Source organism: Erinaceus europaeus, chromosome 20, assembly GCF_950295315.1.
Source record: "Erinaceus europaeus chromosome 20, mEriEur2.1, whole genome shotgun sequence".
In the NCBI taxonomy this organism is placed as follows: domain Eukaryota; kingdom Metazoa; phylum Chordata; class Mammalia; order Eulipotyphla; family Erinaceidae; genus Erinaceus; species Erinaceus europaeus.
The window spans coordinates 33,957,714-33,983,788 of record NC_080181.1 but is presented as its reverse complement, the minus strand read 5'-3'; the positions used below and the strand labels follow the sequence as shown (position 1 = coordinate 33,983,788).

Sequence of the window (26,075 nt, the reverse complement as noted above, 5' to 3'; positions counted from 1 at the left end):
CACAGCAAAGACAACTGGCAGTTACCTGGTTACTGGACAGAGGCTCCCCAAATTGCTTTCGGACATTGAGGTAGTTTCGGGTGAGGACGACAGATGCATGAGCAGCTCCTAGAGAGCAGGAAGCTAAAAGGGAGAGAGCCAACATTTTTAAAAAGAGCCCAAATAAGACCGCCCAGCTGGACCATAGCGATCTGGTCCTACCCCTTCATATCCTCACCAACATTGATCCGCCCTCCGTTCAGTCCTTTCATGGCAATGAGGAAGCCCTGGCCCTCTTTCCCAATCCGGTTGGCCACAGGCACCACACAGTCTTCAAAGATCACTGCGCGTGTTGGCTGAGAGTTCCACCCCACCTGGCAAAAAGCAAGGACTGAGTAGCTGCCCAGACATTCAGCAGGTGTGGCAGCACTCAGCCGCTCAAAATAGGTGAAGTGCAGCCCTGGCTACCCTAAGACTCATGCTCGTGAGAAATGATAAAAGGAGAAGCCAAGGATGTGAGTTCATCAAACTTGCACAAAGACCTGAAGAAAAAACAGTTCCAGTCCTGAAATGGGTGCAGCCTATAATGTCCCCAGCTGTGACTAAGGACTGTAAGCTCAGACTGACAGGGACTCAGAGGTAATTAAGTCTCCTGTTCTAAATATGAGTATACATGGGGCCTGGGTCAGATTGCATGTATGTATTTTCTTCAAGGTCTGCCCTAATTCAGATTTCTAGTTCTATTCTCAACTATGACTACACCTTCCCAGAGAATATTTTTAACCCACCTCCATGTTAACTATCAAGCTCAAGCAAAAAAAAAAAAAAAAATCACTAAAATCATGGGCTCCTAAGAGCACACCTAAAATAGAATTCCTAGCTTCTTACAACCCTAAAAATCCCCATTCTCACCTGCTCTATTCCTACTTTCTGGTTGCAATTTATTAAACATTTTGTCCTGCCTCCTAATTTCCTGTCTTTTAGCTACTAAATTGCAGACACTACTATGACTCCATTCTGAACTCCACACGCAGACAACAATACCAGTGTGCCCTGGAATCTCACTTCTCCAGAGCCCTACCCCACTAAGTAAAGATAGAAATAGGATGCAAGTATGGATTGGCCTGCCAACACCCATGTCCAGCAGAAAAGCAATTACAGGAGCGTGAACTCCTAACTTCTGCATCCCCAAAAGGATTTTGGTCCATACTCCCAGGAGGGGAGAAATATTAGGAGAAGATGACCAGAGGACTCTAAAACTCAATTCCATCAGTAACAAGAGAGAGAAGAGGAAAAAAGAAAGACATCCAGAAGTAGTAATAGGTGTAGGTGTGACTTAAAATGGAAGAGAAAGCAGGGCCTTAGAAGAAAGAGGGCAAATATATATATGAAGAGATAGACAGGAGCCAGATTGTGGTGCACCTAGTTAAGCACACACATTACAGTGCACAAGAACCCATGTTCAAGCCTCTGGTTTCTACCCGCAGCAGGAAAGCTTCATGAGTGAAGAGTCTCTCTGTCTCTTTCCCTCTCTACCTCCTCTCCTCTCAGTTTCTTTCCTTCTCTATACAATAATAACTAAATAAATATATTAAAAAGAGGGGAGGCGGGCCAGGCGGTAGCACACTGGCTTAAGTGCACATAGTGAAAAGTGAAAGGACCCAAGCAAGGATCCGGGTTTGAATCGCCATTCCCCTGCTCCCCATCTGCAGGGGTGTCATTTCACAAGTGGTGAAGCAGGTCTGCAGGTGTCTATCTTTCTCTTCCCCTCTCTGTATTCTCCTCCTCTCTCAATTTCTCTGTTCTATCCTATAGAAAAAAAAAAAAAAGTGGAGAAAATGTTCTCCAGGAGCCGCCAGGTGGTGGATTTGTAGTGCCGGCTACAAGCTACAGTGATAACATTGGAGGCAAAAATAAGCAAATTAATTAATTAAATAAAAAAGAGAGAGAGAGTTATAGAAATAATAACCAACCCACATATGTGATCTTGGGAGAACTACTGTAGTTTCCCATGGAGGGAATGGGGACACACGACTCCGGTGGTAGGAATGGTGTGGAATTATACCTGTTATTTTGTAATTTAATAACAGAAAAACCCGTACCCCCCTCATCAAAGAGCCTCACTATTAATAACTAAGTAAGTAAGGAGTAAGGAAGTATGTGTAAAAAACTGCTCAAACCTGGGTCCCAAACCTAAAAGGAACATTTTTCCTTTCTATTGCTAGTCCTGCTTGGACCAAATTATAAACTCCATAAATACCCAGTCAATGAGGAAAATGGAGAAGGGATTTTGCATTAAGGTATAAATATTTGTTGTCCCCCAACTGCAGGGGAAAGCTTCAAGAGTAGTGAAGCAGTATCTCTCTGTGTCTATCTCCCCCATCCCTCTCAATTTCTGTCTCTATCCAATGAATAAATATAATAAATAAATAAGTAGATATTTGTTGTTATCTCAAGACTCTATGAGCCAATATGGTTACTTCAGGTTGATTGGGACAGAAGTATTCTACAGAACCCAATACTTGTCTCCCATGTTGCCTTTCTTCAAGTTTCCTGAGTTTGTTCTTGTGGTGAAAAAGTTGAATTCTGTCTAACATGCCTCAGGTCCTTAGTCTTTACTGCTCTCTCTGCCCAGAGTTCTTCTCAAGTTTGGCTCTCAATACTTTAGAGATCATCTCAAACAGCATAACCTTAGAAAGTTCCTTCATTTATCTTTTTATTAGTGAGTCTTCTAACCCTTTTTTTTTTTTTGCTGTTTATTTCTTTATTCTTTTTGATAGAAGTTGAGAGGGAAGGGGAATTAGACAGAGACACTTGCAGACCTGCACCATCACGTGTGAAGGTTCCCCCTTGCAGGTGGGGGCTGGGGGCTTGAACCTGGGTCCTCATACATTATAACAAGTGCACTCAATTGGGTGCGCTACCACCCGGACTCTTTTTGTTTTGCCTCCAGGGTTATCGCCGGTGCTCAGTGCCTGCACCATGAATCCACCGCTCCTGGAGACCATTTTTTTCCCCTTTTGTTGCCCTTGTTGCTTTATCATTGTTGTGGTTACTATTATTGTCATTGTTGCTGTTGTTGGATAGGACAGAGAGAAATCGAGAAAGGAGGGGAGACAGAAAGGGGGAGAGAAAGCTAGATACCTGCAGACCTGCTTCACTGCCTATGAAGCGACTCCCCTGCAGGTGGGGAGCTGGGGGCTCGAACCGGGATCCTTACACGAGTCCTTGTGGTTCGTACCACGTGCGCTTAACCCACTGCGCTACCGCCACATGCCCTACACCACCTGGACTCTTAATACTGATTCACTTTCTTCTTTGCCTTGAGCACTAAAGGAAGGAGGTTCCTTGTTTATGCATGTGTGTCCTCTGTGCTTGATAATAAAATGTGAATTCCATAAGGGCAGAGGACTGTGATAGCTGATAAATGAAAGCTAGGAAATTTCCCTTGAATTGAAAAATGCAATGCGTATAGGAATGGGTGGTGGAACAGCTGGTTAAATGCACATGTTACCATGCACAAGGACCCAGGCTTGAGCCCCTACTCCCCGTCTGCAGAGAGGAAATCTTCACGAGTAGTGAAGCAAGTATTGAAGGTATTTCTGTCTGTCTCTCTCTCTCCCTACCCCCCCCCCAATTTCTCTCTATCAAATAAAAAAAAAAGTAAAAAAGAGAGAGGGGGTCAGGCGGTGGCACAGTGGGTTAAGCGCATGTGGCGCAAAGCGCAAGGAGCGTAAGAATCCCAGTTTGAGCCCCCGGCTCCCCACCTTCAGGGGAGTCGCTTCACAGGTGGTGAAGCAGGTCTGCAGATGTCTATCTTTCTCTCCCCCTCTCTGTCTTCCCCTCCTCTCTCCATTTCTCTCTTAATCCTAGAAACAGTTTAAAGCACATATGGAGTGGCTGGGGAGATGGTACAGTGGGTAAGGTAATGGGCACTCAAGCATGAGGTCCTAAGGTCTGTCTCTGCCATCAAATGTGCTAGAGCAATGCTCTGGTTCTCTCTCCCTCCCATTCTCTCTCATTAATTAATTATATTAAAAAAAAATCTATGGAAACACTCTCTTATGTTATTGATAATACCCATAATCATTTCCAATGAATTTCACTTTATTTTTACTAAAGAAAAACGGTTCATGTGCTTTTATCTTGTTAATAATGTACATCTTATAATTATTTCTCCCTGGTACAATGGAGTACATCAAATTTAGAGACTATATAAAATGTGCTGGCCATAAGAAACCCACGGCCAACAGTGTGCAAGGACCCAAGTTCAAGCCGCTGGTCCCCACCTGCAGGGGGAAAGCTTCACAAGTGGTGACGCAGGGTTACAAGTGTCTCTCTGTCTCTTTCCCTCTCTATCCCTCTTCCCTATCAGTTTCTCTCTACAAAAAAAAAAAAAAGAAAAAAAGAAAGCATAAGAAGAAACCCAACAGATGGTAGAGAAATCCCTACCCTAAAATAAGAGGAAGACTGTGGAGTAAAACCTTCATTTTCCATTCCCAGCAGTAGTTCCATGTTCTTGTTTACTTAACAATGACCTGTTATTTTTACATTACTGGAGAAATGATCATAAAAGTAAATACCTCCAAGGCAAATTAGCAATTATGCAAACTAATTTGTTCAAGTAGAGCAGGGACATTCTGACAGGTAGCACTCAATAACCACTTACCTTTTTTTCTTTTTTGCCAAAGGTGAGGCCAGGTGTCCCCTTTTCAACAACTATGCATGAAATGCCTTTGGGGCCTGGTGCTCCTGTTCGGCACATGACAACATAGATGTCTGATTCACCAGCACCACTGATGAAAGCCTGTGGAATTTGTGAAGGTACACAGAGAATCAGGGCATGTGTGAGTTCTCAGAATCTTAACACTGATGGAACAAGTAACTTCCTATCAATAGAACACTAAGACTTATAATGGGCACAGAGGAATTAAGGAGGAACAAAAAGTAGCTGTACTCAGTGAAGAAACCAGTGAGATTATAAAATGGTAGACAAAAATGGATTAAGGGAGTTGGGCTGCAGTGCAGCGGGTTAAGTGCACGTGGCACAAAGCACAGGGACTGGCATAAGGATCCCGGTTCGAGCCCCCAGCTCCCCACTTGCAGGGGAGTCACTTCAGAGGCAGTGAAATAGGTCTTTCTCTCTGTCCTATCTAACAACGATGAAGATGACATCAATAACAACAACAAAAATAACTACAGCAACATTAAAAAGCAATAAGGACAACAAAAGGGAAAATAAATAAATATAATTTTATTTTTAAAAAGTGGACTAAACTATATGAAATCAAAGGCTGGGGAGACAGTATAATGGTTAAGCAAAGCACTTTCATACTTGAGGTTCTGAGATAGCAATTTCAATCCTTAGCATCACCATATGCCAGAGCTGAGCAAGGCTTTAGTTACATAATAATAAAAAAAATTATCTGAAGAGCCAGACAGTGGCACTATCAGTTAAGTGCACATGCTACCATGCAAAAAGACACAGGTTCAAGCTCCTGGTCCTCACCTACAAGGGGAAAGCTTCAAGAGCAGTGAAGCAGTGCTGCAAGTGTCCCACTTTCTCTCTCCCTCTCTATCTACTCTTTCTCTCTCAATTTTTCTCTGTCCTATGAAGTAAAAGGAGCCTGGGGGAAAATAAGATGCCAGGAGCAGTGGATTCATTGTGCAAGCACTGAGCCCCAGCAATAATCTTGGCAATAAAAAGAAAAAAGATTGGGATCAGGCGGTGGTGCAACTGGCTGTACATATGCTATGCAAGGACCAGGGTTCAAGATCCCAGTCCTCACCTGCTGGGGAAAGCATTTCAACTGGTGAAACAATGCTTCATATGTCTGTCTCTCACCTTTTCTATCTACCCCTTTCTTCTTGATTTCTGGCTGTCTTTATCAAATAAATTAAGATTAAAAAAATCTGGTAGGGGGCCAGGCGGTAGTGCAGCGGGTTAAGCACACATGGCGCAAAGTGTAAGGATCCTGGTTCAAGCCACGGGCTTCCCATGCAGCGGGGGTCACTTCACAAGTGGTGAAGTGGGTCTGCAGGTGTCTTTATCTCCCCTCTCTGTGTTCCCTTCCTCTCTCGATTTCTCTCTGTCTTATCCAACAAAAAACACAGCACTAACAACAACAACAGTAACAACAACGATAAACAACAAGGGCAACAAAAGAGACAAAATAGCCTCCAGGAGCAGTGGATTCATAGTGCAGGCACTGAGACCCAGCAATAACCCTGGAGGAAAAAAAAATCTGGTAAAGGTTAAACTTATTTAAAAAACATCTATCCAGAATCAATCAGAAGAGACAGCTTCAGTGAAGATGAACAAAAAGAAATAGGTCAGAGGTTCTCTTATCAACACATAAAAACCTTATCATTAACATGTAATTATTAAAATTGAATTTATTAACATATTATTATCAACTTGCCCATAGCAGGGATCCAGGTAAGAGCAGCAGGAAGATGGAAATTATCTCCAAATGGTTCTAGGAGGAAAGTATACTGGTACCTTGGAGCCATTGAGGATGTAATGATCTCCTTGTTGTTTAGCTGAGGTCAAAAGGGAGGCGGCATCACTTCCACTATCTGAGGAGTGATCAGAAGGAAGCAAAACAAGAATGGGTGAAAGAGAAAGTCAGCCTGGTTCCACCTCTGAGAAAACCTGTAGCTACAAAGAACTCAGAGTAGGCAAAGGAATTCTGCAACTGATGATATATACTTTGAGGAATCAGACCAATTTTTTTTTATCTCTGTTTAAACATGCCAGTTCATAGTTCTTCCTGTAAGAAGGTTCTCATCTGTAGCCTGAGAGAGCTGATGCCCTCACAGTCCTGTGAAGTTGGGGTATGGGAGCCTGTTGCAATCCTTACATGTGTCAAGAGACTAAGGGGATGCTTAGCAATTTCAGAGTAACATCTTTGCTGTGTCCTGACTACAGTAAGGCAAACTCACCTGGTTCAGTAAGGCAGTAGGAAGCGAACTTCTCCATGGTACAGAGTGGTGGGCAAAATTTGTGCCTTTGTTCCTCATTTCCAAAGGCATCAATCATCCAGGCACACATGCTGACAGGTTCACCCAGAAGAAAATATAAAGAGAATGAGGGGAAAGGACAGGAAAGTTAAGAGTCGAGGGGGTGGGGAAAGAGAGCAAAGGCAGCAAAGGAGAATGAGGCAAGAGATCAAGAAGTGAGAAAATTCAAATTTTAAAGAAAAGGTCTAGGGGCCAGGTGCTAGCACACCTGGTTGAGCACACACATTGTAGTGCTCAAGGGACCCAGGTTCAAGCCCTTGGTCCCCAGCTGCAGGGGGAGAAGCTTCATAAGCAGTGAAGTGGTGCTGCATTTCTCTCTCTCTCTCTCCCTTTAACTCCCCCTTTCTTCTCCATTTTTCTCTACCCAAAATAAATAAATAAATAAATAGAAAAAAACCCCAAGAACAAAAATATTAATTAAAAAAAAAGGGCTGGATTAAAGTATATTCCTAGAACATGTACTATCCAGGATCAGGGTATTTCTCCCTTAGGTACTGACACTAATCTTTGTTGGGTTAAAAGGGCTCCCCATAAACCAAATAGTTACACCTTTGCAAATTATTGGGGGGTTTATCTTTGGGGTGCAGAGATGAAAAATAAGGTCCTGGGAGTTGGGTGGTAGCGCAGTGGGTTAAGCGCAAGTGGTGTAAAGTGCAAGGACCGGAGTAAGGATCTCGGTTCAAGCCCCCAGCTCCCCACCTGCAGGGGAGTCGCTTCACAGGTGGTGAAGCAGGTATACAGGTGTCTATCTTTCTCTCCCCCTCTCTGCCTTCCCCTCCTCTCTCCATTTCTCTCTGTCCTATCCAACAATGACGACATCAATAACAACAACAATAAAACAAGGGCAACAAAAGGAAATAAATAAAAAGAAAAAAGAAAAAGAAGGTCCTATGCACTTTACTGGAGAAACTTGGGAGTTGGGAGAAGCCTGGCTGGCCCAATTCTCTTAAGCAGCACAAAAAACAATTTTCAAATTTAACAGGTACCGGCAGACCTGGAGTGAACTTTTAGTCAGTGTCTTCAAAGGCAATCAACAAATGTGAAGAGACAAATCTTTTCCCTTTCCACTTGAAACTGTCCAGTCAACTTGCAGAAGAATTTTACTGTGCCTGCGAGGCTCAGGCACTCACTTGTGGATGCTGATATAGGCTGTTGTGCTGGTACAGCCTGTGGCCAAGGCTTCAAAGATGACTGAGGTGTCAAGCCGGGACAGTCCGGAACCACCTACATCTGTTTGGACATAGATTCCTCCGAAGCCTATCTGCCCTGCCTTCCGCATTACATCCACTGGGAAGAGCTCCTGTGGACAAAGAGAGTGAGGTTCTCAGTGGGTGAGTCATGGGTGAACAATTCTGGGTTCTAGAGCATAGACTAAAGGATTAGGAGATCTGCATTAGCAAAGGATAGGCGGCCTCATATTTTAAGATGTCTATGGATTGATGGGTGGTGGCATACCTGTCTAAGTGCTTATCTTACTAAGTGTAAGATTCAAAGCCCCTTGACCTCACCTGCAAGGGGGAAGCTCTTTCCCTTTCTACTTCCCCTTCCTTCTCAATTTCTCTCTGTTCCAGTAAATAAATAAAAGAAAATATGAAGGGAAAAATGTCTGGTTAATAGTTACAGCAGCAACAGATAAAATGCATTCTGTAAGGACTTGTTTTCTGGCATTCAAGTTTCTTTTTATTATGTACAGAACTATATAGCTTTCAGAGTATAATTAAAAAAATAAGATAAAGGCATCAACAGGATAAGAATAATGCTAGGAAAAGTATCATACTGTGACCAATAATCTCATTTATAATAAGACTTGAAGGTGGTGAATGAGCACTGGGCAGTAAGGGCTACAACGAGATAAAACAGGGGTTATTTGATGGAGACATTCATTGGGACTTTTAAGCCACAGAGAAAAATCCTACCTTCTGGTCCCACTCTGCCATATTTGGAGCCATCTCTTGGGCAGCAAAGTTAAAGGCAACTTTCTGAAATTCTTTCTGCTCTTCATTTAGTCCAATGGAAGCTATGGGCCAAGATAAGATATACTCAGTTCTAGGGCAGGGGTCATGGAAGGGTAGTGTACACAAGTACCTTCAAGTTGGGACAGAAGATCTGCTATAAGAGTTCCCATTCACAGTATAGCCCTTAACATACAGAAAATGACATCAAGCACCAGTAATCAGTTTCTCTGATATACCAGCATTTGTCTTCCTCCTTTATTCCCAAGTGAATTGGGGAACTTCAATTACCTCCTAGTCACCAATTCTTTCAATATCCTTCTTTGGTTCCTCTTCATAAATCCACATTAAAAATTAATAAACTCTGTCCTACCTATGTATAATTAATCTACAGATGATCAAATCACATCAATACATTTATTTTCAAACATCAAAACTGGAAGAGGAAAGAAGAGAAGTGTACTTTGGCTTACCTTCCAAATGAAGAAAATGATCATATAATAAATAGTCCTGAGATCCATATCTCATATGTTTCTTGACAATAATGATGATGAAAATCTATTTTCATGCAACAGGTTCAAAATTCCCAGGAAAAAAATTATTCTAAATATCAGTACTGTGATTTGGGGGAACTCATAATCTCCTAGTTCTAGGTCTAAGAAGCTAAAAGCTAAGGACAATGAATTAAGTTAGTAATGCCAATAGGCAGGTAGTGTACATTCACTAGAAGTTTCCTTAGAATCTTAGATGTTTTATGATAAAATACTCTATAAAGGTACTTTATACTGTATTTTATTCCTGAGTGATGCTCAATATTTCAAGAGAACAAGGGCAGGAGACAGTCTGCTTCTCTGAGGCAGACCCAGATAAGAATAATGGCTAGCTGTTTGAGCTAGGAAGAAGCTATGTGTGAATTAGAACACCTATTAAAAGGGGAAGATGTATGCACAAATGGGAGGAATAAAGACAAGGGAACCTTGATATGCCCAAAGCGGAAACCTGCACTGGACATTACTCTCAGGAATATGAGTATGGGTAGCAAACTTATGATTGGGAGTTAGGTTACTTATTTGCACAATCTTCTAGAAATGCTTCCGTAGATAACAGCTCAGAGATCACTCACAAAATATTTACTGGGGCTACAGACACACCATAATGGTTCTGCAAAAAAAAGGCTCTCATGTCTGCGGCTCTGAGGTCCCAGGTTTGGTCCCCAGCCCCACTATAAGCCAGAGCTAAGCAGTTCTCTGGTGTCTTGGTGTCTCTCTCCCTCATTAAAATTATATATATATATGGCTACTATGGAGCAGTGCTGGGGCTACAGAGATGAATATGGTCCAGAGAATGACACAAATGGTAATAAAGTAAACAGCTTCTTGTAGGATGAGAAGTGTTACAAAACTGCAGTTATTTCAGAACTGAGCAAATGTCTACAGTTGTTACTATTTGACAGAGTGAATGGCTACATCTTACACGAGATGTTAAAAAAGCATTTTAGAAAAAGATTTAAATTGCATTCTGAAACAGTATGTAAATCATCTCGTGTATTAATACTTTTCTTTTTAATTTTTAGAAATTTGCAACAGCCAGTTTTAGAAAAAGGAATGCTAACAAGAACACTGCTACTAAGAACAAAAGTAAATCATATGGATTTCAGAAATAGCAAAATAAGCCTGAGGCTTATTTTTCCAATATCATAGGTTTGGTCCCCAGCAATAGCATAAGCCAGGGTTGAGCAGTGACCATTTTTTTAAAAAAGTAAATCATTCACAAGAAAGCATGCTGAGGCAAGTAAAATACTTAGGGTAATAGGAAAAAGCCTATAGTCACAAAAGCCTCATGCAGTTTGGTGGTTACTGGCAGGATTCAAGTAGTCAATATACATGTACTAAAATAGTAAAGCTAAACAGAATATGAGATGACTAAAGCCTTTATAGTAACTAAAATTTAAGCAAGAGGGCAAAACCAAGGCTCTAAATACATTCCAAACAGCAAAGGAACAGTGTTATTTGAGAATAGTCAAGTGTGGGAAGTTTTAAACGATTTTAAACGATTACGTAATACAAATTCCACACTAAACCTGAAAAGTTTCACGGTACTTGTCTCGGTTATCCCATTTAAGCTGAGTGGCTTGATAGTGAATAAATTTCCTCGCGTGGGTGACAAGAGTGACGCCAAGGTTTAAGAATCTGGAACGAACAGCTTTAGGACCCGGCTTCTCATCCATAAGGAAGGGTGTGGAAGCAGAAGCGAGCAAGGCAGAAGAGACGCGGGCAGGGTGAGAGTGAGGGCGAGTGGGGAGCTCAGCCAGAAGAACTGGGTGGCAGGATGGGGTAACCAACCCAGGGCGGGAGGAGCCGCCAGGAGCCGTCAGCCAGCACAGGGAATGCGAGGCTGACCTTCGGCGACCGACTACGCGTTCCACGGGTGTAGACCACGGTGCCCAGCCCAGACCCGGGGCCCCTGCTCCCGGTCTTACGATCGATGCAGGAGACCAAGCTTCGTTGGCCATTGTTGCCGAGGGCGCGGAAACCACAGCGCAGAAGACCAAATCTAGAGCTCAGCCGCAAGTAGCAATTTGCCAACATAGTTGCTCTCACTCCAGCCAGAATAATCAACTTTAACTGACCTCATCGGATTTTAGCCTTAACCTGGCCTGGGGCTGATCAGCCTGCACCCTGGGAACTGTAGTAGTCCCACCAACTCTTATATCTGGGTTTAGGCGAGCCTTGTTGGGAGCAAGGACTACAACTCCCAGAGTGCCCTGGGACCGCAATTTAGAAAAATACGTCATTAGAGCGCCAAGGAGCTCTGCAAAGTCCTCTGCCATCTGGGTGGTTGTGTTAACTTCTCATCTGCAGAGTGGTGAGACGATAATATATGATGGAGAGAAAGATCAAGGAAAAGAACTGAATAGAAGTTTAGGAGCAAGATAAGCGTGACGGAAACAGGGGCTAGGGTAACAGGGGGGAGGAGCTAGGGTAACTAGCGGGAGGACATGAAGAGCTCAGTTCTTTGCAAATGATCTTAGGAGTGGAAAACCTGTAAATTCTTATCATTGTCTCTGTCTTGCTCTGTGCAGGTTTCTGGGGCCCATACAGATTCCTCTTGTATCTCTTGGTTGACTCCAGAATATTCCGCTTTTCAGCCTTCTGCAGGGAAACCATGCCTAGACCACGGAAGAGGCTGGCCGGGGCTGCTGGGCTAGGTGAGATGCATCTACGCTGCAAAATGGTAGTTCCAAAGATGATCTGTGTAGTGCTGTTTACTTTCAACTCCTTACTTGTGGGGTGAATCTTTTGTGGATAATTTATCATAAAGTTGCCCCTAATTGACCTCCAACTTCTCTACTAATCTTCCCACCAAGTTTACCCCCAGAATCTCGTCTTGCTTGTTCATTCAAACAACAGCTAGTTGGTAAGTAGCAACAAAAGTTTGTGATACAAGATGTTGAGTACTAAAGTTAACGTTATGCAAATAACTTTCATGCCTGAGGCTCCAAAGTTTTAGTTCAATCCTGAGCACCACAAACCAGAGCTGAGCATGCTGCTCTGGTAAAAAAATAAACCATTCGGGAGTCACGCGGTAGCTCAACGGGTTAAGCACATGTGGCTCAAAGGACCAGCGTAAGGATTCCGGTTTGAGCCCCCTGCTCTCCACCTGCAGGGGAGTCGCTTCACAGGTGGTGAAGCAGGTTTGCAGGTCTGTATCTTTCTCTCCCCCTCTCTGTCTTCCCCTCCTCTCTCCATTTCTGTCCTATCCAACAATGATGATGTCAATAACAACAACAATAATAACTACAACAACAATAAAGGGCAACAAAAGGGAAAAGTAAATATAAAAAATATTTAAGATAATAAAAAAAATTCACAAACAGAACAAATGAAAAGGGACAGTAAACTGGATTGCTAGCAGGGTGAGAGCAGGGAGGAATCCCAGGACTGACTGGAGAAAGAAGTTCACTCATGTGGGATCTAGAGAACTGATAAACATGACCTGGGGGTGGGGGGGCACAGAAACAAGCAAACTGTTTCTTAAACTTGTGAGAACTATGGTGGTTATATTTGGGAAGTAAGAGTGTAAGGATACAGAACTCTAGTGGTGGGTGTGGTGTGGAACTATATACACTGTAATCTCACAATCTTGTAACCTACTATTAATTACAAGTGAAAAAAATTTAAAAGGTAAAATTAAGAGCTTTAGGGGATGAGGATTTCCACAGGCATATTTTTGTATTTGCAATGATGACAGATGTTCTAAGAATATGAAGAGCAGGAACAAAGCAATACTCCTTGGAGAATGATAAGGGTTCTGGATTGTGTGCAGCACATTGTCTTGTTTTTTTCATTTTTTTTTTTTTAGCACATTGTACTATTTAACAACTCACAGTGTACCTGTTCCAAAGGAACCACAAAGAAACTAGATAAGGTAGGTTCAGAGTATTAGACATAACGTAAATGAAATTTAATTAAGATTGATGTAGGAGTATAGGCTTAATTCAGTAGGTGTGTAGTGTAGTCACTAAATTTGTGACATCAGACCAGAGTGACAGATTTTTATGGGATGTCATTTGAGATACAATTTTCAGATGAATGGAACATTTTATAGATTATACAAATTAACTGGACTAGAGTAATACATGAGTTTAGGGTTGTCTTAGAATACAATTTAATAACAGCTACTGATGGCATACTATATTTTAAGCACATTTTCTTTCACGCTCTTTACATAAAGGTTACTCTACCATAGCTGCAAAGTGCACTTTTTTTATACCACTATGATTATCTCTGGGGTTCTGGTTCTACGCACCTCTACAGCTCCTTTCCTGGCAGTCATTTCTTTTTCCTTTGAACAGAGGATGAAAGATAGAGGGAGAGGCATCAAGAGGAGAGAGAGATACTGCAGTACCACTCAAATGCTTCTGAAGCTTCCCCTCTGCAAGTGCTTGATTGTGGTGGTGAGGAACTTGAACCCAGGTCCTAAAGCATAGCAATGTGTGTGCTCTACTGGGTGAGTTACCTAGTGGTCTCCTAGAATCTTTAATCTTTATTAGTTTTTGGGGGAGGGGTTAATCATTTATAGTATATAATCTTTAACACATAGGCACAGCTTCTCATCTCCCCATGATCAGTATCTAAGAGATCCAGAAGGACCCAGTGTCCCTTCACTTTCTTTTCCCCTCCTTCCCCGAGTCCTTTTTTTTCTTTTTATTTCTTTACTGGGGGATTAATGGTTTATAATTGACAGTAAAATACAGTAGTTTGTTCATGCATAACATTTCCACATAACAATACAACCCCCACTAGTTCCTCTTCTGCCATCATATTCCAGGATCTGAACCTTATCCCTTAGCCTAGAGTCTTTTACTTTGCTGCAGTACACCAACTGCAGTCCAAATTCTGCTTAGTAATTTCCATTCTTGTTTAACTTCTGTTTATGAGTGAGATTATTCCATATTCATCCATTTGTTTTGGCTTATCTCACTTAACATGATATATTTGACTCCATTCCAAGATAAAGATGAATTCACCATTTTTCATAGCTGAATAGTATTCCATTGATTCCATTGTATATATAGATCACAACTTAATCAGCCTCTCATCTGTTGTTGGACACCTGGGTTGTTTCCAGGTTTTGGCTATTACAAATTGTGCTGCTATGAACATAGATATACACAAATCTTTTTGGATGGGTGTGTTTGACTCCTTAGGATATATCCCCAGGAGAGGGACTGCAGGCTCATAGGGTAGGTCTACTTCATGCCTTCTGAGAGTTCTCCAGACTGCTCTCCACAGAGGTTGGACCAATTTACATTCCCACTAGCAATGGAAGAGGGTTCCTTTGTCCCCACAACCTCTCCAGCATTTATTGCTGCTACCTTTTCTGACATATGACATTCTCACAGGAGTGAAGTAGTAACTCATTGTTGTCTTTATTTGCATTTCTCTGACAATCAAAGACTTGGAACATTTTTTCATGTGTTTCTCGGCCTTTTGGATGACTTCTATGGTGAATATTCTGTGCATGTCCTCTTCCCATTTTTTTGGGGTGGGGTCATTTGTTTTCTTGTTGCTGAGTTTGGTGAGTTCTTTATACATTTTGGTTATTAGCTTCTTATCTGATGTAGGGCATGCAAAGATCTTCCATTCCACGGGAGGTCTTTTTGTTAGGGTGATTTCTTTTGCTGTTCAGAAGCTTTTTAATTTGATGTAGTTTCATAGGTTTATGCTTGCCTTAGTCTTCTTTGTAGTTGAATTTGTTTCATTGAAGATGTCTTTAAAATTTAGACAGAAAGGAGTTCTGCCAATACTTTCCTCTAAGTATCTGATTATTTCTGGTCTAACCTCCACATCCTTGATCCATTTGGAATTTACTTTTGTGCTTGGTGAAATAGTCGTTCAGTTTCATTCTTCTGCATGTTCCAACCCATTTATTCCAACACCATTTGTTGAAGAGACTTCCCTTTCCCCATTTAATAGTCTGGGCACCTTTGTCAAAGATTTGATGTCCATAGGTGTGGGAGCTTACTTCTGGGCTCTCAATTCTATTCCACTAGTCAGTGTGTCTATTAATGTTCTAGTACCAACCAGTTTTGATCACAGTGGCCCCAACTTGAGATCTGAGAGTGATGCCTCCAGTTCTTTCTTCTTAAGCTTGTTTTTAGCAATTCTGGGTTGTTTCTGGTTCCAGATAACATTTGCATCTTTTTTTTTTTTTTATTCTAATAAAATTGGTTAGGCCCTTGATGGGAATTGTATTAAATTTGTATATGGCTTTGGGTAGTATATTCATTTTGATTATGTTAATTCTTCCAACCCATGAACATGGAATATATTTCCACTTCTTTATGTCTTTTTCTACTTCCTTAAATAGTGACTCATAACTTTTCAGTATACTAGCCTTTCACTTCTGTTTATGTTCCTGTACAAAGCAGTTTTGATTACAATGGCCCTATAATACTATTTGAGAATTGGGAGTGTCATGCCTGCAGTTCTGTTCTCTCAGTACTTTTAAATGCATTAATCCATTAATGTCTGGATTGACTTGTGTCTATGTAAGGAAGTAAGAGTTCACAGTTTTGGGAAGTATTAGTTTCAATGTTATCTCAATCCCTAATGTGAAGCACAGGGACTGCTAGTCCCTGTTATGTTCTTTTTTCTTCCTGTAGGCTGTGGAAGCCTGAGGGCTTTTTACCTGTAAGTAGATATTTTAGCAGAATCATTCACTCTTGACAGAGTTAAAACAGAATGGGGGAGAATTAGCACAAAGTTTATGCAAAGAGACTTGTATGCCCCAAAGGTCCAAAGCTCCAGGCCCAATTCAGCAGCACAGCCAGCTGTCAGAGCCTAGCTGGGCCATAGTTCTTGATCCTGTGAGTTTCTAAACAAATCCTGTTTGTACTAACTGGGTTCTGAGGCAATTGTTCACCGAGTTTCCCAATTCATCAGGAGAACCAATTTAGAAAGGCTCCCACTATACAACCCCACCTCCAGACTACTAGGAGTGTAGATCTTCCCTGATTTGCCCAGTCAATTCTCTGCTCCCTGATGTCAGTACAAGGCCTCCCTGCTGCTATTCCAGCCTCAAAGGGACAGTAGCAATGAAGACTCACAGTTGCAATTGGTGAATCTTAGGGGGTCCTCTCCTTCAGCAGTCTTTGTTGACGAAACTCAGAGCAAGAGTGGGGTGTTGAAATGCCCTACTATTAACTGTGTTGCTGTTATTATATTGCTGTAGTTCTTTCAGTAGATGTTTGAAGTATTTAGATGGTCTCTCCTTGGGTGCAAAGATGCTGATAATCATCAGGTCCTCTTGACAGATTGATCCTCTGAGCACTAAGTAATGTCCATCCCTATCTTTTTAAATTTTATTTACTTTAAGGTCTATCATGTCAGATGTGAGCGTAGCTGTTCCTGCCCTTTTTTTGTGTGGTCTATTGGCTTGTATATTAGTTTTCCATCCTTTCACTTTGAGACCCTGTTTGTCTTGTTGAGTTAGGTGGGATTCCTGCAGACCACATATGGTTGTGTTGTGTTTTCTGATCCATCTTCCTACTCTGTCTTTTAGTAGGTGAATTCGGGCCATTGACATTTATTGATATTATAGATTGAAGATATTTTAATGCCATTATTGTAGACTTTTAGAGTGTTCTGATAAATGCTAAGTTTATGGTGATGTGGTTGCTTATAGGAGACCTTTCAGGGCTTCTTTCAGGGCAGGCTTGGTGATAGTCGATTCCTTTAACTGTTGCTTGTCTGAGAAGGCTTTTTATCAGTTTAGGAGGTTACAGTAGTCACTCACTTCTGACCAAGACATAAAGTAGGGTGGGGGAGAGATAGCACAGTGGTTATGCAAAAGACTCCCACACCCCAAGGATCCAAAGCTCTGGACTCAGTTCAGCTGCTCTGCCAAGCCAGGTAGCACTGCTGGATCCTGTGAGTTTCTAAACAAGTCCTATCTATAGTATGTAGATTCTGAGGCAACTATTCACTATGTTCTTATCAGGAGAACAATGTGGAAAATGCTCCCACTGTACAGCCCATCACTAGACCACTGGAGTGTAGATCTTCTCCCAGTCAGTTCTCTGCCTCCCGATGTCAGCACAGGGCCTTCCCCCTGTTGCTCCAGCCTCTCTGGGTAGGTGCAAATGGAGACTCACAGTTGCATTTGCTAAGTCTTAAGGCAGTCCTCTCCTCCCTTCAGCAGTCTTTTTGTTGGAAAAACAGACTGGAGGTGGCTCCTCAACTGGCAAAACTGCCAGACTGTTATTATCTGCTCAGGAGTAGATATTGGCTTTAGCCCCAGGAATCTTAGGCTCCTCTCTGTCCACGAGCCACACGTTTTCACTCACCGGGTGACTTGGTGAGTTCCCAAAGTAGTTGCAGTCTTGTCTTGTTGCTGTCTCAGGTGATCTTTGATACTCTTTGTTCTTTGGAGAAGATTCTCAACTGGGTAGAGCTGGAGTTCTGAGCAGAGTTGTGGTCTCTGGATGCTCTGGTAATTCAGTGAGCTCCCAATGTAGTTCTAGTCCTGTCTTGTTGCAGTCCCAGGTGGTCTCATTATTTTATTTTTTTAGTTTGCATTTCCCTGATAATTAGTGACCTTGAGCATTTTTTTGTTATTGTTGGCCCTTTGGATCTGTTCTTTAGAGAAGATTCTGCCCCTATCTTCCCATTTTCCAGTGAAGTTGTCTTTTTATTTAGTGTGGTGAGTTCTTTCTGTATTTTGGCTATCAGCCTTCTCTTTGATGTAAGACGCATAAAAATTTCCTCCCACTACTTGGGGGGGGTGCCTTTTGCCCTACAGCAAGCAGCTATTCAGTGATGTAGTATCATTATTTCTGCTTTTGTTTTCCTTGCAACTAGATTCAAATAGGCAAAGCTATTTCAAAAAGTTCCATGGAAGAAAAGTTCAGACTCCATTTTCCTCTAAGTATTTGATAATTTATGGCCTTTGATCCATTTGGAGTTTACTTTTGTATAATGTGAAAGATGGTAGTCCAGCTTTATTCTACATGTTTCAACTCAATTTTGTCAACACCACTTGGTGAATGGGCTCTCCTTTCTCCATTTGATGTTTTGGGCTCCCTTGTCAAAAATTAGGTGTGCAGATTAATTTCTGATTCCAGTACCAGGCTGTTTTGATTATAGTGTTTCTTTCTGTAGTATGTCTTGAGGTCAGGAAACATGATGAATCCATTCTTGCTCTTTTCTCTCAATTGCTTTGGCTACCCTGGGTATTTTCTGTCTTCAGACAAACTTTTGTGTCTGTATTTTTGTATTTGTGCACTCCACTGAGTGAGTCACTTCCTTGGCCCCTGGAACTATTATTTTCTTTGTCTAATGTTATGAGGGTTGTCTCTGAGGCTTGGTGCTTGTATAATACCTATACTATCACTACTCCAAGCAGCCATTTTTCTTCTCCCTTTTCTTTCTTCCTTTCTTTCTTTCGTTCTTTCTTCCTCTCTTTGTCACATGGTTACTGCTGGGCTCAGTGCCTGTGGGACAAACCCACTGATCCTAGAGGCTGCCTCCCCTTTATTTTTCTATTTCACTTGACAGGATAGAGAGAAATTGAGGGTAAGAGATGCCTACAGCACTGCTTCCTCTCAGCAGGTGGGGAACAGGGCTTAAATCCATGTCTTTATGCATAGTGACATGTGTGCTTAATCAAATATGTCACTACTCATCTGCCCCCCCCACTCCCATTTATTATTATTTTTTGGAGAAAGTGAGAGATGAGATAACTACAGCACTGCTTCACTGCATGTGAAGCATTTCCTCTTGCAGGTGGGGGTTGGGGACTTGAACTCTTGTCTTCATGCATGAAAACAATATGCTGTAGTGGGTGCACCACTGCCTGGTCTTAGAATCATTATTCTTTTTAAAAAAAAAATCATTGGGGACCGGTGCTAGTGCACCAGGTTAAGTGCACATGGCACAAAGCAAGGCCTGGCATAAGGATCCTGGTTTGAGACCCTAGCTCCCCACCTGCAGAGGGGTGTTGCTTCATAAATGGTGGAGCAGGTTTTCAGATGTCTATCTTTCTCTTCCCCTTCTCTCTTGATTTCTCTCTGTCTTAACCAGCAATAGTGACAGCTATAACAATAACAACAATGATAAACATCAAGGGCAACAAAAGAGGAAAAATAGCCTCCAGGAGCAGTGGATTCATAGTGTAGGCACTGAGTCCTAGCAATAACCCTAAAGACAAAAAAAAAAAAATTATTGACTGTATTTTAATGAAAGAGATATAAAGAGAAGACATACACCAGGGCATTGCTCAGCTCTGGCTTATAGAGGTTCTGGGGATTAACCTGGGACCTCAGAGCCTCAGACAGCTGATCCGCTGTGCCACCGCCTGGCTTCCTGAGCCTCAGACAATTGAATCTTTATTCTTAAACCATAACCATTTGAACTGGTGATCTGGAATATATCCTGAACTGATGACTGAACTAGTGATCTTGAATATTTCCTGAAAAGCAGGCTTTCTTTTTTTTTTCTTTAAAAACATATTTTAAAAGTTTATTTGTAATGAAAGAGATGATAAGTAGATGGACAGATTTACTTATCATCTCTTTCATTACAAATAAACTCTGGCTGTTGGTGGTATTAGGGACTGAAACTGGGATCTCAAAGCCTCAGGCAGGAGAGTCTTTTTGCAGAACTGCTATGCTGTCTCCCCAGCCCAAGCTAGGCTTTCTTGACTCACTTTTACTTTTATAGTAAATCAGAATTTCAGCAGTTAAACTTCATAATTAAGGGATCCAGGATTTGACTTCAGGTCTTACTCCAAATGCTTTTACACAATGAAAAGTGTCAGTAGGTTTGATGAGCCTCTTTTTGCTTCTCCTGTTGTAGACAAGAAGGGTCCAGCAGGAAAACATGTCAAAACTAAGAACACGGAGAGCTCCAGCCCTCAGAAGATACCAGCCTCAAAAAATTGTGAGAAGAATACAGGTAGCTACTGGCTGATGAAGTCAGAGCCAGAAAGCCGATTAGAGAAAGGTGTAGATGTAAAGGTGAGACGAATACCTGTCTCCAGTCACTTCAAGCTGTTGTTTTAAAAACAAGAAGTAATATCAGGCACCATGAAGTTCCATCGCCTGCTTTTTATCTGTGCAGGGTAGGGAAAAGGTCATTATGAGTAAAATCAGCAGGATATATTACCATCAGCTGTTTTGTAAATCCTCCTTCAAGGAAAAAGGTTGGCAAACTTTTTTGTAACTGATAGGATAGCTTTCCCACATTAGGGTTGCTATTGTGGTAAGAAAAGTGGCCACAGTGATATGCGTGGAAAGCCTGGGACTTGCATACATCATGCCCTACATTTACCCGACATGACATATACTACAGTTGTGCTCTGATCTGTCTTTGTTACACAGTAAATACATTCTATTTTTTAAAAAATCAGGCAGGGGACTACATTTGACCTACAAGTTGTAGTTTGCTAACCCTGATCTAGGGGACATTTCTTGGTTTTCTCTTTTGATATCGGCTCCTCTCCTAGATACCTTCTGCTATAGTTGGTATACCAACCAGGAAGTATAAACTCCTTTTAATAACCAAGGAAATATATGTGTGTGTGTGTGTGTGTGTGTGTGTGTGTGTGTGTGTGTGTGTGTGTGTGTGATTTATCATGGGATAACCAGACTGCTGTATCATCTGGAGTATTAGTTCAACTAATCCTTATGTTAGCAAGGGTTAAACACAAAACAAGATTTATGTTCACCCAATGTAAGTGCCTTGGGGAAGCTATACTTCCTAGTAAACTATGTACTTCTACTGTAGTCAGAAGCAGCCTCCATGTAGGGGAAGGAACTGCCAGTACCCATATAGGCTAACCAGTTGGCTCAGGGCAGTGTTATGAATGACTTTGTTTTCTGTTGCTTAGTTCGGCATTGAGGATCTCAAAGCACAGCCCAAGCAGACAGCTTGCTGGGATGGTGTTCGCAACTACCAGGTAAAAGCAGGACTGTAATCCCAAGGTGAGATGTAAGCCAGCTGCTACTTCCTATGGCTTACTTAAGGAAACCTTCTGGCCAAGTTTGCTTTTTCCCCAGAATGCAGATCTGAAAATATCTTTACAGAGTTGGCAAAATAGCTCACTTGGATAGTCTGCTGCCTTGCCATGTGTGCGATTCAAGGTCAAGCATGGCTCCAACCATGATGAAGGAAGCTTCAGGGCTCTGGTCTCTTTTATGCTTTCTCTGCCTTACTGCCTGTCTGTCTAAGCACACAGGCCAACCATAACTACTATAACTTCTGGGTTTTTGGAAAAGCAATGAGGCATTCTTGCATAGAAAAAAATATGTCATGGGGGCTGGGCAGAAGTGCAGCGGGTTAAGTGCACATGGCGCAAAGCACAAGGACCAGCGTAAGGATCACCAGCTCCCTACATGCAGGGGGTCACTTCACAAGCAGTGAAGCAGGACTGCAGGTCTATCTTTCCTCCTCTGTCTTCCCCTCAATTTCTCTGTCCTATCCAACAACAGCAGCTATGACAACAATAACAACTACAACAAGGGCAACAAAATGGGAAAAATAGCCTCCAGGAGCAGTGGATTTGTAGTGCAGGCACTGAGCTCCAGCAATAACCCTGGAGGTAAAAAAAAAAAAAAAAAAAAAAACTCTCATCACTTTACCAACAACCCAATACATGTAATTTACAAATGGCTAGTGTTCTGGCCAATGTCCTAGTACATGTTTGGGTATTTTGGCATAGGAAAGAAATAAATTGAGGGCTGGGGACACAGCATAATGATTATACAGAAAAATTTCATGCCTGAGGCTCTGGGGTCCTAGGTTCAATCCCCAATACCACTATAAGCCAGAGTTGAGAAGAGCTCTGGTTTCTTTCTCTCTGTAGCTCTTTCTCCCGAAAAATAAATAGAAAAGGGGGAAAAAATAACCAAATTGGAGGTGGGAGAGGTTGAGAAAAGGAAAGACTCATCTAATAAGAGTAGACTTCATTTCTGCTACAAGTTAGTTTCCCAACTGGAAGGGGGGCTGGTTCTCTCTCTCTCTCTTTTCCTTTCTTTCTTCCTTTTATTTGGTAGGACAGAGAGCAATTGATAAACATCTACAGCACTGCTTCATCATTTGTAAAGCTTCTCTGCAGGTGGGGACCAGGGACTTGAACCCATGTCTTCAGCATGGTAATGAGTGCACTTTACTGTGTACACCACCATCCAGTCCCTTAGTTCTTGCTTCTTCTCTGGCATAGGCCCGGAACTTCCTTAGAGCCATGAAAGTGGATGAAGAAGCTTTCTTCTATCATAGCAACTGCAAAGAGCCAGGTATTGCAGGACTTATGAAGGTGAGTTGTATAGGCTTTGGTCTCAATTCCTCCCCGTTCATCCAGACATAAAATACAGCTTCTAAAGAAGATAACAATTAAGTGCTGGGGGCTAGGTGGTAGTGCACCTGAATAAGGATCCTGGTTTGAGTACCCGGCTCACTACCTGCGGGGGTGGGGGGTTGGGGTGGGAGTCATTACACAAGTGGTGAAGCAGGTCTTTAGGTGTCTTTCTCTCCTCTTTTCTCAATTTCCTTTTTTTTATATTTATTTATTCCCTTTTGTCACCCTTGTTGTTTTATTGTAGTTAATTGATGTCGTCGTTGCTGGATAGGATAGAAATGGAGAGAGGAGGGGAAGACAGAGAGGGGAAGAGAAAGACAGACGACACCTGCAGACCTGCTTCACCGTCTGTGAAGCAACTCCCCTGCAAGGTGGGAAGCCGGGGGATCAAACTGGGATCCTTATGCTGGTCCTTGTTCTTTGCACCACATGCGCTTAACCCACTGCACTACCGCCCAACTCTTCCTTTTCTCGATTTCTCTCTGTCCTGTCCAACAACAACAAAATGAAAAAATGGCCACCAGGACCAGTGGCTTTGTAGTGCAGGCACCGAATCCCAGCAATAACCATGGAGGCAAATAACAACAAAGTGCCTTCCATCTCATCCCTGCTGTCATAGAATGCAAAAATCACCCTGGCCTATTCTCATGTGTCAACAATTTTAATAGGACAGGTCTTCATTTCAGGTCTGAGAAGCACAAACTTCTCTCATGCTCACTTTGAGTCTTTCACTCAAAAATAAGCCTGATGGTAGTTTCTCCAATCCAGGAGTTACAAGATAAAATTACTAACTGCAGGTGAAAAAAACATTGGCACCAGTTATACTGATATTAATACTGATTAAGGACATTATCCTCCATGAGGATAATTTCTGGAACCATCCGTTCCACCCCGGTTCCATGGCTGCCAGTTCTTAGCAACATCGCCCCGCCAGATATTCGTCGGGATGCGGCATCATCTAAGTTCATTTCCCACGTCTACGCTCGACCAGACCTGCCAATATACGCGGATATCTTCGCCCACCCTGTCCAACGCTTGACGTCTCATCACCCAATCTGGTCCCCTACGCCTACACTGAACTTCTCTGTTCCAGACTCTTGGAAACAGAGTTGGCAGTCAGCTGAGGTAAAGAACAAACACCTCATCACAGACCCCTGCAAGCGTCAACCTGGCTTTGACCTAGCACGTTATGATTGGGCCCTCCTCAATCGCTATCGAACAGGTCATGGCCGGTGCGCCGCTATGTTCCATCGCTGGGGAGCCAGAGACGACCCGAACTGCCCCTGCGGCTCCAGACAGACTATGACCCACATAGTCAACGACTGCCACCTCTCCAGATTCAAAGGAGGTCTCGAAACTTTACATCAGGCTCAACCTGATGCTGTTGACTGGCTACGGAAGAAGGGCAAACGCTAGAAGAAGAAGAAGAAGAATTAAAGACATGCATTATTATTTTTAACACCATGGTTATTACTGGTGCTCAGTGCCTGCACATAACTCCATTGCTTCCGATGGCTATTTTTCTTTTTATTATCTTTATTTATTTATTGGATAGAGGCAGCCAGAAATTGAGAGTGGGAGGAGGTAAAGAGGAAGAGATACCTGCAGCCCTACTTGTAAAGCTTTCCCCCTGTAGGTGGGGACTGGGGGCTTGAACCCGGGTCCTTGTGAATGTAACGTGTGCTCAACCAGGTGAGCTACCACCTGGCCCCATGACGGCCATTTTTCTTTATCTTGGAAACAGACATAAATCAGACACAGACACACAGACACACACACACATCTGCAGCCTTGTCCCACCGCTTGTGAAGTTTTCCCCTGCAGGTGGGTATGACAGCTGGAACCTGGGTCCTAGGAGTCCTGGTGCATGGCAATGTGTGCACTCTACCAGGTGTACCACTGCCCAGCCCCTGATGTGCTGTTAAGACTTGTCACATAGGCTCGATCCACTGTGCTTATCTGAGACTATATGTATTATATCCAGCTATCTTGAGTTTTCATTGGTATAAAATAAGGCAGGTGGGATAAGAATGTACAGTGTCAGAAATGGAAGCTGGGGGGTCTGAGAAGCTCACCAGACCTATTTCCAGTTCAGTTTTCAGCTCTGGCATCACTTGGGAGCTGCTCAGGTACTAGAGGAAGCTCTGGTGCTGTGGTGTCTCTCCCTCCCTCCCTCCTTCCCTCTTATCTAAATGAAAAGAAAGTTGGACTGGGAAATCATGAATGCACAGCTTTGATTATGCAAGGAAAAAAAAAAAAGTAAAAGAAATGAGACCTGAATTAAAGGCTAGCTGTAGAGGTGACAGTATAGGTGAACAGTTGGAGATTTGGTTTTGGTTTCAGATTGTGAAGGAGGCCTACCCAGACCACACACAGTTTGAGAAAACTAACCCCCATTATGATCCTTCAAGCAAAGAAGACAACCCCAAATGGTCTATGGTAAAGATTGTTCTTTTTTCTATAATAATAGATGGGAAGGATGAGCAAAAAGAGGGAGGAGAGATGATCTGGGGTGTCTTTAGATCAAGTAGCAGAACCAGTCTTACTCAGATGAGGTTACCTTATCTTTGAAGAGAAGATCAGAATACTGGTAGCCTGTCCATAGGAACCTCTTGCAGTTGGGTGAGATAGAGGGCAGTCTGCTGGACTTGCCATTCTGTCCCTTACACTGTTGTCATAGGTGGATGTACAGTTTGTTCGGATGATGAAGCGTTTCATTCCCTTGGCTGAGCTCAAAACCCATCACCAAGCTCATAAAGCCACTGGTGGCCCCTTAAAAAATATGGCTCTCTTCACTCGCCAGCGACTCTCAGTTCAGCCCCTAACCCAAGGTAAGAAGAGTGGGCTGCTTTGTCTGTTACTCATATCCCAGAATGACCCTAACAGTTCACATTTACTGTGGATTAGACTTGGGTACAGTATTCACCCTCTCTGGATCTGTTTCCTCACTTGTAATTTCCCTGTTCTCCCCCACCCTCTTTTGATTTCTGTCTCTATTAAAAAAAAAAAAAAGTCTTTGTTCAGACAGACCCATGACCTACTTTCTCTTTTCCTCTCCCTTTTTGGCAGAAGAGTTTGATTTCATTTTGAGCCTGGAGGAGAAGTAATCAAGTTAACCAAGACACCATTGCTGGAATGGGCCAGGCATTACTCCAAAGAATACAAGCTTTTGTAAGACAAAAGATGGATATTCTATTTACCTGGTTGTAGACATAGGTTGTTTTTGTAAATTTTTCCCCCAATAAAGCATTATCAAAAGTT

General features: G+C 42.4%; 2 protein-coding genes across 12 annotated transcripts in view; one reads left to right on the top strand and one right to left on the bottom strand.

Moving 5' to 3' along the window:
• The window catches only part of ACAD8 (acyl-CoA dehydrogenase family member 8), a 23,582-nt gene extending 11,942 nt beyond the window's left edge, over positions 1-11,640 (bottom strand). The window contains exons 1-8 of one of the 2 annotated variants that reach the window (XM_016191953.2): positions 11,434-11,640; positions 8,919-9,019; positions 8,133-8,302; positions 6,925-7,034; positions 6,482-6,558; positions 4,649-4,786; positions 218-353; positions 26-123 (exon numbers count right to left, since the gene is read on the bottom strand). In XM_016191953.2, coding sequence (XP_016047439.1) covers positions 26-123; positions 218-353; positions 4,649-4,786; positions 6,482-6,558; positions 6,925-7,034; positions 8,133-8,302; positions 8,919-9,019; positions 11,434-11,542 — 939 coding nt within the window. In that variant the 5' untranslated portion in view covers positions 11,543-11,640. Of the gene's footprint in view, positions 1-25; positions 124-217; positions 354-4,648; positions 4,787-6,481; positions 6,559-6,924; positions 7,035-8,132; positions 8,303-8,918; positions 9,020-11,353 lie in introns of both variants that reach the window. The other variant, XM_060180198.1, reaches the window with a different exon arrangement.
• Positions 11,214-26,075, top strand: THYN1 (thymocyte nuclear protein 1). 10 transcript variants are annotated; one of them, XM_016191951.2, is made up of 9 exons: positions 11,797-11,819; positions 12,037-12,162; positions 13,317-13,382; positions 20,315-20,413; positions 21,348-21,416; positions 22,680-22,772; positions 25,158-25,253; positions 25,495-25,645; positions 25,884-26,075. In XM_016191951.2, exons 4-9 carry the CDS (start codon positions 20,339-20,341, stop codon positions 25,919-25,921), a joined length of 522 nt encoding a protein of 173 aa, XP_016047437.1. In that variant the 5' UTR covers positions 11,797-11,819; positions 12,037-12,162; positions 13,317-13,382; positions 20,315-20,338; the 3' UTR covers positions 25,922-26,075. The 10 variants fall into 10 exon arrangements, with proteins under 10 accessions (XP_060036183.1, XP_007531801.1, XP_060036186.1 ...); XM_060180200.1 differs by lacking the exons at positions 11,797-11,819; positions 13,317-13,382 and adding an exon at positions 11,214-11,232 and having other exon boundaries at positions 20,315-20,475; XM_007531739.3 differs by lacking the exon at positions 13,317-13,382 and having other exon boundaries at positions 11,743-11,819; positions 20,315-20,475.

Bases quoted from the DNA above. Each gene is read 5' to 3' on its own strand.
- THYN1 (XM_060180200.1), top strand. From the start codon at position 12,120: ATGCCTAGACCACGGAAGAGGCTGGCCGGGGCTGCTGGGCTAG. The intron at 20,476-21,347 runs GTGAGACGAATA...TCTGTTGCTTAG, and splicing joins AGAAAGGTGTAGATGTAAAG to TTCGGCATTGAGGATCTCAA. The intron at 21,417-22,679 runs GTAAAAGCAGGA...TCTCTGGCATAG, and splicing joins ATGGTGTTCGCAACTACCAG to GCCCGGAACTTCCTTAGAGC.